Raw genomic sequence first — 16052 nt, 5'->3', positions numbered from 1 at the left:
AAAAATGAAACTCAAAATCTCAACATGAAGTTGTACAAATACAAAATTAAGTACATGTGACCAGAGAGGGTCAACAGAGGTTGGTCTCCTCCTTGTCCGTCTGTCCGGACTGTTAGTACATGACTGACTGGGATGATCATTTCCTTAGAACTGTTCTTGCAAAACAACTCACTGGGGACCCGACCGTAACCATGTGTATTGTGAAATGTTTGTCGCTCTCGTATCAACAGTGTGTTGTGGTATTATGATGTAGACTTCGGGTTTTTAGATCATATGGGAAAGTACTAGAAGATCAGTCACGGCTTTTTTTTATGTTAGTGAAAACTCATTTTCTCTGTTTTCAGTTTTTGATTGATAGAAAATGATGACTCGGTGTCCTTGTCTGGGTGAGGTGCTAAAAGTACACAAAACTGTTCCATGTGATTGACAACATAATTGGGGAGAGTAAAAAAAGAGACAGAGAAAAAGAAACTGAAAGATGCCAGAAATCGAGTACAAACAGGACAGAATGAAACTGATTATTTTAAAACCAAGCAGTAAACTGGAGAAGGAATAAATGATTTTCATTTGCATTATTTGTATCATATGCTTTTCTATGAACAATTTTGGAGCTGACTATTGAGTATCCCTATGTTGAGTATTTGATGTTTCATCCTCTTCAGATGAACCGAGGTCTTAGCTAGGTATTTCCTGAGGACCAGTAAGTCCTTAAGTTACGAAATAATATATTCATTTCCTTAGGTACTTTCTAGTATGATTTCAAACCTCAGTTTACTTTTTAAAGAAGTCATAATTGTATTGTTCACCAAAATCAGACTAGAGAGCTCTTACCAAAATGTAACACAACGTTTTAAAAAAGTTTCTTTCTGGCCTCCTCTGTTCCACATTGTTGGAAAAGCCTTCAAAATAATTTATGTAAAATGCAGGGGTTTTCCGAGGCCTGGGGCAAAGGTTGAGCGTGTGATTTATTAGGCATCATTATAATGTAATGGATCAGGGTCTCTCACCTCTCAAAAGGGACCTGCACTCACTCCTCATGTTGTGCTGGTCTCTGTCTTTATCCATTTCTGCTGTGGCTTTTCACATTTTTTTTCCGTGTAGCACCTGAATCCACCATGTCTCTTCTGCCACATACCTCCTTCTTTCATGCAGAGGGTGGAGGACTCTGGGACAGGCCTCGTAGCACGATTCCTCCCAAAAGCTAAATTTGTCAACTTCAGAAGAATTAGCAGCCAAATTGTATAATGTGCCAAGTACCCTTTACTCTTGCCAGTTTTGGAAGGACATGAAGGAGCTTAGCACTTTCTAAGACGATGAGCCTGCATGAGGAAAGTTTCAGGGCTATTGTCAAAGGAATTTCTACTCTTGGTAGCAGGGAAAAAAAACAGTATGCCATATAGTGGCCACAAAATTGTACTATAAAGAAAAGTTGTATTAATTTTTTTTTCTGTAGAAGAATCTTAACAATGTTTTAATGCAGTCATAATGATGAATGATCTTCCCAGCCTGACACACTGTTTATCCTTTTATTTATTTTTATGCTCCTGCCCACAACCTGTCTTTTCCTGTTTCAGAATAGACCATGAAAATACATTTCACTGTGGTATTTCTGGGAACAGGCAGAAGGCATAGCCATTTTACTATATGTTTTTATGTATCTACAGATGCAGCAGCTTGAGAAACAAGTTATAGATGCTGATCGTCAAGCAGAGAGAGCTTTTCAGCAGGTATATACATAAATTGAAAAATATCTCCACTAGGTATGTGCATGTTACTGTAATGAAGGGAAATTCAGAAAATTGCTATTTTTCTTAAGTATTGCTCAAAAGGGAGAAGACAGTTTCTTTTTACGTCTATTGATTTGTCTTGAGATGTTCTAACACCTTTCTCTGCTCTCTATCCAGTTCAGTTCAATAAAGTCAAAGCTAATAGCACGAATCAAAAATAGATACATGTAATGAGCTGCTTCATTGATGCATCATGAGTCTTTGATATATGATGCACATGGAAACAAAAGGGAGAGGAAACAGTGACCTATTTTAGAAAATTTGTAAGAAAATAAAACGAGACTATCCAATACAGTCTCTAAATAGGATTTAGAGTTGTTGTTCTTCTTGTAGAAGTTACATCATCTAAAGAATGAGATCGTGGCTAAATATTTAACCAAAGTTGCCTTTTGATTCCAAATGGCAGATATAGCTACTGCAGACATTTTATGAACATATCTCTGGTATTCCCAAAAAATCCTTTGTATCTTACTGAGAGACAGATAGAAACTGAAAATTAGAAGAATAAAAATGTTCGTGTACTAATTTGGAGTTAGAAAACGTTCCTGACTACCAGCCAAGTACTTTTTAGCCACTTTTTAGAATGCTTCTGATAATCTGTTGGGTTTTTTTACACTGTGCAATTGTTTATTTATTAAAACGTTGTTTGTTAAGCCTAACAACAGCTCCCTATACATCAATTGCATTCTTCCCATATTGGCATTTCTAATGGCTTGTGTGTTACAAACCTAGAACCCTCTCATTAATAGTAACAAAATCTGTGTAAGGTCTATCAGTGTTTTGCCAGTCCTGTTGGTATTGGATACATAGGGAGACATAGCGAACTGTGGAATTTCTCCTCAAATAGGCTTCAGAACTTTGCAGGGTTATCTTGAAGCTTAAGTGTGGGGGCAATTTTAACAGTCCATTTTGTGATTAAATTACTATCTTTAACTTGGAGTATTATGTTTCATAAAGTCTTATGTTTGACCTTCCAAATAGGTGCAGGTCATGGAAGAAAAATTAAAAGCAGCTAATGTTCAAATGAGTGAATCAGAAACCAGGTTGTATAAGAGATGTCAAGATCTGGAGATCCTGATACAAGATAAAAATGACATAATACAAAAATTGGAGCAACAACTTGAAGAACAGGTTAGAAATAATGGTGTTACAAAAGATGAGCATCAATTCCATTCTTAATTATACAAAAGGAAAATAAAAATTAAGATCAATAGAGGACAGAAATGTTTAGCATTATTTCTGTTGTTTGATTAAAGAGGTCATTAGAAGTATATAATTTGAATAAGGTTTATTCACTTGCAAATTAGGCTCTGGCTTCCTTTGAAAGAATATGTAACTTTTAAGAGGGGAAAGATGCTCTTCCTCTTCACTGTCTCCTCTGAAAAGCTTTCATTTTTCCTAGAGGAAAGAGGAACAGCAGCTTCTGTGAAGGGCCTATTCGTCATTTTTTTAAAAATCACCATATATTGCCCAGGAGACTGAATTACTTCAAGCAATCTTAGGATTTGTGTCTGAAGATACTACTCAGACTATACTACTCAGTGAAAAATACACTTATGTCAATTTTTTTCCAGAAGCAAATAAGACTGCAAGAAGCAAAAATCATAGAAGAAAAAGCAGCTAAAATAAAAGAATGGGTGACAGTCAAGCTCCATGAGGTATAACTCTTGCTGTAATACTTACACAGAAAATATAATGGTGTGACTGGATACCCCTTAGGCTTTTTGGCTGTTAAAGGACCTTGTGCCATAGTAAAAAAAAATGCTTCCCAGTTTCATTGATGTATATAGTTATTTGCTTGAAAGAGGAAAAATGAAAACAAACAGCACAGAGGGCAGAGTATCCATGTCACTTAAATTCTGATGTCTGATTTGGTCAGCTGTATATCTGGGTCCTCTTCATGGAGAAAGAGCCCAGAACTGCTCTCTGGAAGGTGTACTTATATCCACTAATTGACAGAGAGAGCTGGCAAACCGAGCTTGCTCAAGCAGATGCCTAAAGTGTGAATAATCCCCAGAAAGCCAACCAAGTCTGCTGGCGCCTGGCAGAAAAAAGAACTTGATCATTTTTTATTTTCCAGTGCCCACAGCACTCTTAGTCACGAATAGTTTCAGGGGCACCATCTCTATTCCCAAAAGAGACCAGTTGTCTCCCTTGTTTCTCTGGCCTGCCTAAGGCTGCCGGTTTTGGTGTGCAGCTGTGCTTTCTCCTCCTCGTGTGTATAAAATTTAAAGTTGCCCGTAAAAGTTAAAATCCTGCTCTGTTGTGGTGAACTGGAAATTACACTCACTCCAGTTGAAAAACAATTACATTATTATTTTTAAAGTCGGAAACTAGAAGTAACATTTACTATTAGTCTGTGAGGGGAGTTTTTGAAATAATTTAATAAAAATGCAATTAAGTTTAGCTAAAATTATCTTGAAAAAGTTTGGACAAAATCAAATATGACGCAAACTATTTACTTAGTTTGAAACATGGAGAATCTCAAGCTAGTTTCACAGAGGTGGCTAGGTGTCACCCAATGGGAAGTGGAATTGCTGGCTCCCCTCTGTGTGATACGGGATACTCAGATTCAAATCTTCTCTTTGCTTAAGTCAGAGCAGGAGTTTGAACCAGCATCTTTTACCTCTGGGTAGTGGGCTACAGCAGTGGGTTGTTGGGTTTTTTCTTCCTGTAGAAGGTCTTCTGCTCTGTATAAAGTTTTTGGGTACCTATTTTTTTAATCTTTGCTGTGGGATGGTAGGAGGCATTAGCACCATTCCCTCTAATTCCTCTGCTTGCTCTTGGGTTTACCAAGTGGCACAAAAGTTTGTAGTTCTAGCTCTCTGCTTTTATTAAAAATGCCAATGCAGATTTCTTTTTTCTTAATTATTACGGCTTTTTAAAGCAGTCTTGGGTTTGCTTGGTTGGGGGAGTGATTTTAACAGAAGTTGAGCAAATAATCATTGCAGGGAATTTCATTGTTCAGAGTAAACAAATGCCTAGACTGGCACTAAGAGAAGTAGCAGAGAGGAGCTTACCATTTGAACTAGCTTTATCTTTAGGCAGAAATTCAGGGAAAATCTAAATGATGTAATGACTTTAAAAATTGCTTCACCAATGGATGAGATGATTACATTTATATGCTTTTAGTTAGAGGTGGAAAATCAGAACCTTCGCTTGATCAACCAAAAGCAAACCAAAGAGATGAAAACAGTACAATCTAAACTGCAAGGTAAATGTACAAATTCTTTAAAAACTTCTCTATATATGGCATACTTCTTTCTATTCCCTATTAATTTGTGCATCCACGTAACTGAAATATTCTGTGAAATCATAAAGATTTCAGTTAGTATGAATTGTCATCAAAGTGACTGTGCATGAAGGTGTTAGGCAAGCAATAATTTAATGTTTAATAAAAAGACACGGAGACAAACCACAACTGGTTTTTGTTGGGTGAATGTGTATCTCTCTTATTTAAAAGGTTCTGCAAGTAGTAAGATTTGACTGGATTTATGTCAGATCTTTGCTTTCACTTCTTTATAGCATAGGTAGTCCTAGCACTGTTAACGAATAGATGAGTGTCAGTCTGCATCTGCTTTTTCTAGCAGACGCTCAGCTGGGAATCAGAATTCTGATCAGATTTTTTTAATTATTACATTTGACTGCAGTGATCCAAAACCTTAATTCAGCCACAGTATCACCAGGTTACTCTCCAAGTGGATATAGTTAATTTAAAAATCATAAAATGTAAATATGGGAAAGAGGAATATCCCCTCCAAAGAGCATTATGTCACATTAATCAAAGTTGAATTTTATTTGCCACCGTGTTGCCTGTTCACCAATTTCCTTAAGTCTCTCTGAAGGTTCCCACAGTCCTCTCCATACTTGGTTGACCTGACAACTTACTATCATCTGAAAATCTTGTTAGTTTTCTACCTAGCCCTAGTTGGTATTGGGACCGGCACTGTTTAACATCTTTGTCGGTGACATGTACAGTGGGATCGAGTGCACCCTCAGCAAGTTTGCTGACAACACCAAGCTGAGTGGTGCGGTTGACATGCTGGAGGGAAGAGATGCCATCCAGAGGGACCTTGACAGGCTTGAGAGGCAGACCCTTGCAAACCTTATGGAGTTCAACAAGGCCAAGTGCAAGGTCCTGCATGTGGGTTGGGGCAATCCCAAGCACAAATACATGCTGGGCAGAGAATGGATTCAGAGCAGCCCAGAGGAGAAGGACTTGGGGGTGTTGGTTGAGGAGAAGCTCAACGTGACCAGCAATGTGCGCTTGCAGTCCACAAAGTCAACTGTATCCTGGGCTGCATCAAAAGAAGCGTGGCCAGCAGGTCGAGGGAGGTGATTCTCCCCCTCTGCTCCACTCTCATGAGACCCCACCTGGAGTACTGCGTTCAGGTCTGGGGCCCCCAACATAAGAAGGACATGGACCTGTTGGAGCGAGTCCAGAGGAGGGCCACGAAGATGATCAGAGGGCTGGAGCACCTCTCCTCTGAAGACAGGCTGATAGAGTTGGGGTTGTTCAGCCTGGAGAAGAGAAGGCTCCGGGGAGACCTAGCAGCCTTCCAGTACCTGAAGGGACCCTACAGGAAAGCTGGAGAGGGACTTTTTTTACACGGGCATGTAGTGATAGGACAGTGGGGTGATGGCTTTAAACCGAAGGAGGGTAGATTTAGGTTAGATACAAGGAAGAAGTTTTTCACTATGGGGGTGGTGAGGCACTGGAACAGGTTGTCCAGAGAAGTTGTGGATGCCCCATCCCTGGAAGTGTTCAAGGCCAGGTTGGATGGGGCTTTGAGCAACCTGGTCTAGTGGAAGGAGTCCCTGACCATAGCAGGGGGGTTGGAACTAGATGATCTTTAAGGTCCCTTCCAACCCAAACCATTCTATGATTCTATGATTTCTTGATAATGTATCTCATGTATATATGTACATACACAGACATTTAGAAATGTGTGTATATATACGTGTGTGTACACACATAATATGCATAATATATGAAAATATAAATATTTACAAAATACATACGTACAGAATATGAAGCTTTTAAACTAAGACGTACCTCTGTTAATGAGGAAACTGGATTGTTTTGTTTCTGTGCTATTTTTTGATCAGTAGCAATTCTATATACTTCAGCACTTAACAGCTTTAGTCATGCTCTTCTGAGAGATCTATTCAGAGGCTTTTTGAGACACTAAATTTGTCAGCTGGTTTTCAACACACATTTACTGATATGCTCAAAAATATTAAAGGAATTTATTACCATTTGCAGTGTCCGTGCTGGTAACAGGCTGTAAATTATGATCATGTGGTACTGTTTTAAACAGGTTACAGGTATGGATAAGGGCCTTTTGTTCCCGGATCTGCCACAGAACTTTTTATAAACAGGGATGGACAGCATTGTTTCATATCAGTTTCTGGCAGAATAGCTGTACCTAAGGACAGATTTAATATTCTCGAGGCAGTTAATCATTTTATGCTTTCACTTTCTCTTGAAGTCCTCCATATATACCTTCTAAGCCTGGTAACTTACTCCTTTATATTTGCTGTAGTGCCTATTACAGATGCTCTTAATATTTTTATCTGAAGGGAAAGCCGCCACATATTTTAATAGTATCGTTCTACAGTTTTTCCCATATTATATATCCTAGCCCAATCCATAGGTTTAATTTCAGTCACAGCAGAATAAAATCAGGTATTTCCACTAGGTTTTCATTCTGTATTAAGTGCATGTTTTATATCTCATTGTTGTGAAATTGTTAAAAGATTTTTTTCTTCTTTCTATACTAAAAAATTGATCTTTAAGAACTAGAAATGTAGCTCTGGGTTTCTTTTGATATGGGGAGGTATCAAGTAGCTTTTTATTCTTTTAAATAACTTTTTTATTATCTTTTTGCTAAATTTTAGTTACCTTAAAAAACCCCCAACTTTACATTGCAGAGTAAAGAGACCAGTAGTGTAGCTTGCTGTATCCCATTAACACAAGATTTCTGAATTACTGTTCTTCAGAAGCTACGGGCAAGAAATCTGTTACTTCCACACAAAAACCCGGAGAGTGTCAGCGACTAAGCAGTTTGACTTTTGGATGCTTTTCAAACAGAGCAAGAAGTCCTCAACCATCTCCTAAGTTTGAAGAAATAAGCAAGTCTTCATCTAAAGAGTCAGGCTACACTGAAGGCAAAAACATGCTAGGTACTTAGTCACCAATACTGCCATTTTATTCTGACACAGGTGGAAAACTAAAATGGACAACTATGTCAGTGTATCCAAACCAGCTGTTTTCAAAGTACATAGCAGTACTCTCTCCCTCTTTATACTAGTCTCTATTAGTAGGAAGAAATCCTGTTGAGCACTAGAGTCTCCATAATACCACTAATACATTGTTTGGCAGCATGCAGTAGCTGACGGGTGCTTTGGCTGCAAAGGAAAGAATTTGTTGTGGCCCAGGTTTGCTCCACAGTAGCGTAAGGAGTTTAAGGCTGCCAGTCCCCCAGGGAGGTCTGTAACTTTTTTATGCCTGTGTAGAGTCTCACCTAAGTCCAGTTTTTGCATATTTTACCTATCACTGGTGTCCCAGTGTTAGTTTTATGCCCTAACTCAAGAAGATCAACTCAGTAATCTTTCATTAGTGTGATCAAGGTCAGAAAAAACAGAAGAGAGTCTCAGGCGTCTTTGCACCATTGTTTCCTGTCCAAAGAAGGAGAAAGCTCCCTGGTCAGTTCATACAATTTCCCCAACAAGCCCTGAAGTCTGGCAGTGCCAGTGAATTGGCGTGCTGCTATGCCATTAGCAAGTCCATTGCAGCTTGCTGCTTCCCTTAAGCAATGAACAGCTCAGGAAGTAGACTGTTGCTCTGGTCCTTCGTTTGAGTCCCATAGTACTATTCATGACTTCAGCATTTTCTCCACAGTTAATCATCGTACCCAAAACTGCAAGTTGAGGTCTGTAGAAAATCAGAAACTGAAATAGATCCTATTAATATTTTGTATATATGTATGACATCAAGTTCATTATAAAGGTGGGTATGTATTACTATTTCCATTTTTATAGATGAGGAAATTGACGTAAGAATTTTTTTTCAAGGGAAAGGATAAGAAATAGAACCTAGATGGAAGCAGATCAACTTTTGTGACTTCATTACTTTAATGTGGACTAAATTAAAATCTTTGGCTCATCCAATCCACTTTAACTTCATACAGCTATTTAACATTAACTTTCCCAAGTGTCTGTGTAGAAAAGTCCTAGTTCTTGCACCTGTTTTAACTCAGGGGGAGCACATAGGCCTCACTGACATGCTGCAAGCTATAGCTCTGTCTTGCAAAACCAGGTAAAAGTGAACAGCATAAGCAAAGCTATTTTTAATACAGTGTCTTTCCCTAAGCATTTTTCATAAGCCTCTCTTGTGTATCTTAAGCATTCACCACTGGGAATACAATAACAGCTTGAAGAAATTTCTGTATGTAAACACTGTAGAAATGCTCAGAATACCTGGTTTGTTAATGTAAATCTTTTCTGACAAGCTTTTACTAAACTTTAATTTTCCTTAGATTTTATAAAGCAGCTAAATTTATATGCCCTCTTAAGACTTTTTTTCTTTTTTGTTTTGGGGGTTTTTTTGGTTTGTTTTATACATATCTGGTTTACTGTAAAATATGCTCATTTTTACATTTTTTGCTGGTTTTAGTTTGGCTAGAACTTTGAGTAATGTCTGTTACAGTTTTTTGGCAAACATCGTTGCAACTTCAAAAATTTATAATAATTTTCTTAAGTTTTATTATTTACAGTATTCAAAAAACTTAAATGTGCTTACACATTTGAAATGGTTACCTACTTACTATTTGCAAACGTGATGACAAAATCCTTTAGCAGTCAAGTTTGCTAAAGTAATTTTCTCATGTTCATTGTATTTCTCCTCTAGAGAAGGATATCCTGGAAACCACCTTTGCTGGTCCTGCACATGAGAGCAATACAGGTCAGAAGTCATTGCAACAAAGTTCCTCTGGATCAGAGCAGAACAAAAATGTGAGAACAAGCTGTTCATCCAAAGACATAGACAGCGACATGTCAAAGAACTCCTGCACTACCGGGAGTGACTGGAGCTCAGACGAGGATGGAGGAGAGAATAAAGGACTGAAATCCAGGTGTGCATCAACTCTCTCAAGCCACACATCTGAAGAGAACGCAAGGTACAGTAGAATGGGGAGTGAAATGTATTTGACAGCATCTGATGACAGTAGTTCTCTATTTGAAGAAGAGAGTTTTGGTGTTCAGAGGACTCAGCACAAGAAGTTATACTCCTGGCAGCAAGGGTCCCAAAGAAAAGGCCAGAGCAATCCAGGTGGAAAGTGCAACTCTGATTTCACAAGTAAAAAGAAAGACCAAGATAGTTCTTCAGATGAACTGAATAAGAAATTTCAATCTCAGAGGCTAGATTATTCATCCTCATCCAGTGAGGCAAATACCCCAAGTCCAATTTTAACCCCTGCTCTGACACCCAAACACCCAATTCTAGCAACTTCTGCAGGTTCTCAATGCACAACGCCGTCAGATTCTCCCTCAAATTTGCCACCTCCAAAGTTACGGACTCCTAATGTGTTTAGTATAAATTCAGCATTAGCAAAGAAACATCTAAGCCAGCCCCAGCTGAGTTCTGACAGAATGTTTGGTAGAAATAGAAATGCCATAAGCATGATACGTCCGTGGAGACCTCAGGAAACAGACATTGATCTGGTGGATGGAGAGGATACTGATATTTTAGAGAAAATGGAGATTAGCTGTGATGAAGGAGTGTTTACCTATGACTGCACTGAAGCACAAAATGCTGAAGCCCAGGAACTTTGTGATACGACAAAAAAGGGTGCTAGCAACAAACCTCCAACCCCTCCATTACATCGATTTCCTTCCTGGGTAAGTGTAATGATAGGTATTTTTCCTCTTGTGAAATTAACTCATTTTCATGCTTCTTTTCTGTGATTTTTGTTGCTTCTACCTTTCTCATTCTATTTTTGGTGACAAGACAGAACATTACCTTAATTGCAGCTAGGAGGACAAACTCAGAAGCAAGTTTGATTTGAAGCACAGCATTTCTGCCATTGAAAAACATGGTCACTATTTTTGTAGATAAGACCAATTTTTTTCATATCACATCTAAGTTACATATGTCCTTTTGAGCATATCCAATGAGTTAATGCTTGCGACTGTATTTATTTATTTATCTTAACACTAACAAAGCCTAAGAGTGTTGGTGTCAGTGCCTTTGCTGTAACCACTGTACCACTCACAATCTAGACAATTAAGTCAACAGAAGAGAAGTAGACTATGGAAGTTATTGATCACATTTTGAAGTAAAATTTTAAAGCCATCAATCAGGGAATTAAAGTAGATATTAATATTTCTTACACAAAATCCAAAATTAACTGTGTCTAGACTCACTGATTCTGTAGTTCCACAGTCAGAGGTTTATTAATGATTCAGAGATGAATAATGCGTTAATGTAACAGCTTTTCTATGTATATATTTTAGTGCATATTTTTTCATTATAGATTTGCTTATTGTGGCACACAAAACTGTTGAAAAGTTGCCTCCATAATGGCATTTCTTTGTTCTTAACATGCAATCTTCCATTAAAAATATTCTTGCTCTAGCTTCTTTGGCCCCTGATAACAGTATTTTTAAAAAGAAGTTATCTATACGGGCAAGCATTGTGTGAAAAAAGGTTGAAACGGACTATGGGTATGGTGGGTATGGCATATAAAAGAAGGATGCATTTTTCAGCTGCTACTGATGATACTGTTTTATCAACCATTTCATCACATGGTTGTACTAACACAAAGACTGGGAGGCTATGGGGAGGCTAAACAGAAGAAAAGTAATTGTTGTGTTTTAATTATCTACCATTAAATCCATTCTGCTTATATAGGAAAGCAGAATTTATGCTGTAGCCAAATCTGGTTTAAGGATGTCTGAAGCTTTAACCATGGAATCTCTTAACAAAAGTAAGTGGATTAGCTGTTCATTGTCTCATGAACAAATATTCTCTTCTTACGGTGATTTGTAAGCAAGGACCAAATGCCCCATGTTCCTCTAAGATACTTTTAGGGAGATTTAGTTATCTGCTATTTAAAACCTAGACGATCATTGATCTTGCCTCTTGACTTTGTGCTGAATTTGTACTTTGTTCACTCCAGTTTTCTTTGCAATTCACTTTGAAGATTCTATACCAGGTACCAAGGTAGGAGATTATGCTTTCAGTTTAAAAAGTGTTAGTGGTCATGACTACAATTTATTTATACTCTTGAAAACCACTGTAAATTTCAAAAAGCTATAAATCTCACATCCAAAACAGTTCAGGAGTTAGTTTGCGTTTTATAGCAGTTACACAATGCAAAAAATTACATTAGAATTCGGTTAATTGAGGGGTAAATTAGGAAGGTCATTTATACAATATGTTGCTTTTTTAGGTGCTGTTTCCGTAACTTCATACTCCATATCCGGATTATATACATCTCTGATATATAAGAACATGACCACTCCTGTCTACACCACTTTGAAAGGGGTAACTATTACTGTTTAAAGGAAATTTTTAAATACCATTAGGCTTCACATCCAGGAACTTGCTGTTTCACATTTGATGCTACCATGCCAAATGTGTCATAGGATGATGTTTAGAGATCACAGAACCCCAGAAGTAATGGAAATGTCAAATAGCTGGAAAAAAAATTATTGCTGCTTATAAAATGTTACTAGCCCAGGTCAGTTCTTCTTAGGTTTCTTGCTGATTTTTTCCAAAGGCTTGTTAATTATTAAACAGAGCCACATGGTGTTCAATGCCATAATTAAAAGTGTATGTGTGTAGAAATGTTTTTGTGTCAGTGCCAAAGCTGTTTATGGTCAGATAGCCAGCAGTAACTAATCACATTTTTTGTTTTCTGGCAGCCTTTTGTGATTTGGAAAGACCCATGCCTTGAGCTACCCCAGGTTTCTGTTTTAAAGTGGGGGGGGGTTGAGGATACAGAGGGCAGAGGGAATTCAGTTTTACATTGATACTTGTGTGCCAAAACTCACAACCCAAGTAAGAACAGCTTTGAATGTTAAGAAGCCAGCAGAGCTCTGCTATGGTATGAAGAAAATGACTGATACCCTTTATGCAAGGTATCAAAGAATGTTGTGTTAATTTCTGCAGAAAGCAACTCAAATAAGCAGCAGCCCATTTATAGATGAGTCGTCAGGATCTGAGGAAGAAGACAGCTCTCGGTCCAGCTCAAGGACTTCTGAGTCTGATTCTCGAAGCAGAAGTGGTCCGGGTAGTCCTCGGGCTATGAAACGAGGTAGGCAAAAACCGTGAGAAGGAGTAACTTCTGGGAAGTTTAGAAAACTAGGCAGTTTACAGGATCTTCTTCTAAACTGATTTCTTCCTTAAACAGCATGGACATCTTAAATCTAGGCTTTTATCTCAGTTATCAAAGCCTAAATCTATTATTCAGGCAGGAGAAAGGACTGTGATACATGGCTTTCTTTTTATTGCTGTTATTATAGATGTCTTTTTAAGGCATTAATCTAGTAGCTGGCTGTTGTCATGAGGGAAAAGTGACTTGTAAATTTAAAGCAAGAAGCTCTATTCTGTCTATACTGTGTCATGCCAAGGACGTCTGTGACCTAGAAAAAAGTAATTGCCATCAGAAAAAAAACCCACATGTATTCAAGTTTATAAAACAAAGTAACAGTTTCACGTGATCAGAAAGCGGGTGGAAAAGTTCCCTCAACAGAGTATTTGGTTCTGTCATCTCATGCAATAAAGGACTTCTTTCATTTTTACAGTGATTGTCTCAAGGTCCTGTGCAAAGACTTAGTTAAAACACTTGAGTCCAGTAATGTTCTGTCTTTTGTGGAAGGCAAGTCTCACAGCAGTAGGTAATTGTGTGTTTTCCATCTGCAGAATGAAAATAATATGCTTCATAACATTGAAAGATATAATGCTTCCTCATGGGGTGACAGTATCAGTGTTATATCCCTGCGAGTATTTCTTCACTGGGTAAACCAAGGGAGACTAAGATCTAAGATCCCAGTGAGTCCAAGTGTCAGGATCCTTCATTATACATTGCTTTAGAAATGCAAAATAACATTACTCTGTAATCTCCGTTATACATGTGAAAATCCCCGTTAGCAGGAGCTCCACTCAGTCACGCTTTAGCAGGTAGATAGAGCCACTGGTCCACTAGGAGTTTTCCAGTGCCAGCCAGACCTGGCGTCCTGTCCTTTTTCCAGTGATGTAGTTACAGTTTTGCTACATTGGTGTGAAAAGGACCCATTGTTCCTGCTTCCCAGCAGCTCCATCTTGCTGAGCAAAAAACAGTGCTGTGGCTGCAGATGCATCTCATGTTACATGCTTGCACAACAGGAAAGCTAAATGAGCTCATTTAATAGCTGGTTTCACCTACAGTTTATATCTGTGTCTGTAAAATGGAACCATTCCTTTTGCTTGTGCTTTCTTCTCATAGTCCTTGCATTGTTTCATGCATGGAAACCTTTCTTAACCACAAAACACATATGTACGTATCTTTGTTGAGATCACATTGTTTAAAAATCTAGGCAGTAACAAATTTCACTAAGCGCATAATTAGCTTGCTGCATATTTGTTATTAAAGATCCTACATGAGAAGAGAAGAACCCCCTCTGAAAGCCCAGGTGGCTTACCAAAGCAATAAATGAGAAAAGCTTGCCTTTTTAAATAAAATGGCAAATTAGTTTGGAAATTAATGAAACAAAGGAAACAAGGCATCTTCATTTCAGTCTTGGAGAGTAACCTTTCAGAGTAGAACACCAGTCCTTACAAAAGGACATGTTCACATGTTTGAAAATAATTATTTCTATGATGAATAAGGAAGGAGTTTTAATTTTTATTGCTGTTTCACTAGAATTTGCATTTTTTTCAGGCTTAAAGCTAATAAACACTAAAAAAATCCTGAAATCTGGAATTCAGATTTTTAGAAAACCTCAGTATAAAAATTCATACAAATTGCAAAATAAAGACAGTCACCTACAGCTTCAACATAGAGCAGACCTTGAGCATAGCTTCTTAGTTACACAAGCAGTTGCATGAGAAATCCAGATACCAGAGTGAATGGTAGAAAGGGGAAGGGGAAAGTTGCTTAGTTTAATTAAAGACCCTGTATTCGTTTTCTAGAGAATGAGTATGATGCATGGCATTAACTCCCTCCTTAAAAAAGCTGGTATTATATATTATATTACTATATAGTAATATAACAGAAGGTGACAATATATAGAAGATGGTTATTTGTTGTTTAATCCACAAGTGACTTAAACTCTGCTTAATTATGAAGAAAATGGGATTCAGGTATTAGCACTGTGTTCATAGTTCGATAGGTGATATTTAAAAAAATGCGTGCTTCCTGGTGGATTTATATTGATACTTGCGTTTGCCTGCAGATCCTGCTCAGATATTCTTTCTGTATGGATATTCTGATCTCATTTGTTTCTAATGTAATAAAATACAAAGAAACATCTTTCTTCTTTTAACACAGGGGTGTCTCTGTCTTCCGTGACCTCAGAAAGTGACTATGCTATTCCTCCAGATGCATATTCAGTAGATACAGACTATTCAGAGCCAGAGCAGAAACTTCCTAAGACCTCTTCCTCATCTAGTGATAATGGAAAAAATGTGAGCACTGAAGTTCTGTGAAGAAGAAGTGTACCTGTGGTGCTGTGTGTGTATTTCTGTTCAAAGACTGCTACCAAATCTCTATATTCAGTCTTGCTGGCTCACAGACTGCCTTACGAGCAGAAATAGCAAAATATACCAACAATAAGTTAGCCCTGTAAGACTAAAATGATTGAAGGAAAGTGGAGGATAATTCTGAGCTTTCTATATAATGAACGGAAATAGGTAGGCAACTCCAGAAGACAATTCAAAGCACTTAAGATTTTCCTTTCTTGGAACCAGATCTGGTATCAGATTGCATATGAAATACTAAAATCAGCTTAAAATTATTATTTGAATATTCAAGGAAATTCAGCATTCCACTGAAGGAGTCGGAGGCATCAGTAGAATCTATGTGCAGTAATACGTTTCTATAGTTTCTTCATACAGGGAAAACTTTACACATCAGAGAAGTGATAAGTAGAGCAACATGCAAGGGCAGGTCAAAGAAACCAAACCATTATGGGGTATTGGTCTGTCTCCAGGAGTTTTTTAATGGCCTGTATTAGTAGTTAGTGTCTTAATATACAAGTGGATTGACTGCCTGATGATGA

General features: G+C 37.9%; 1 protein-coding gene across 3 annotated transcripts in view; it reads left to right on the top strand.

Moving 5' to 3' along the window:
* The window catches only part of PLEKHH2 (pleckstrin homology, MyTH4 and FERM domain containing H2), a 56792-nt gene that overhangs the window by 17749 nt on the left and 22991 nt on the right, over positions 1-16052 (top strand). For all 3 annotated transcript variants that reach the window (XM_076334452.1, XM_076334451.1, XM_076334450.1), the window contains exons 3-12: positions 1665-1727; positions 2769-2918; positions 3362-3445; positions 4920-5001; positions 7791-7973; positions 9700-10688; positions 11701-11776; positions 12242-12336; positions 12964-13108; positions 15323-15459. In XM_076334452.1, coding sequence (XP_076190567.1) covers positions 1665-1727; positions 2769-2918; positions 3362-3445; positions 4920-5001; positions 7791-7973; positions 9700-10688; positions 11701-11776; positions 12242-12336; positions 12964-13108; positions 15323-15459 — 2004 coding nt within the window. The remainder of the gene's footprint in view (positions 1-1664; positions 1728-2768; positions 2919-3361; positions 3446-4919; positions 5002-7790; positions 7974-9699; positions 10689-11700; positions 11777-12241; positions 12337-12963; positions 13109-15322; positions 15460-16052) is intronic.

The sequence above is a fragment of the Aptenodytes patagonicus genome, chromosome 3, assembly GCF_965638725.1.
Source record: "Aptenodytes patagonicus chromosome 3, bAptPat1.pri.cur, whole genome shotgun sequence".
Taxonomy (NCBI): domain Eukaryota; kingdom Metazoa; phylum Chordata; class Aves; order Sphenisciformes; family Spheniscidae; genus Aptenodytes; species Aptenodytes patagonicus.
This window is presented reverse-complemented; position numbering and strand designations above follow the sequence as displayed.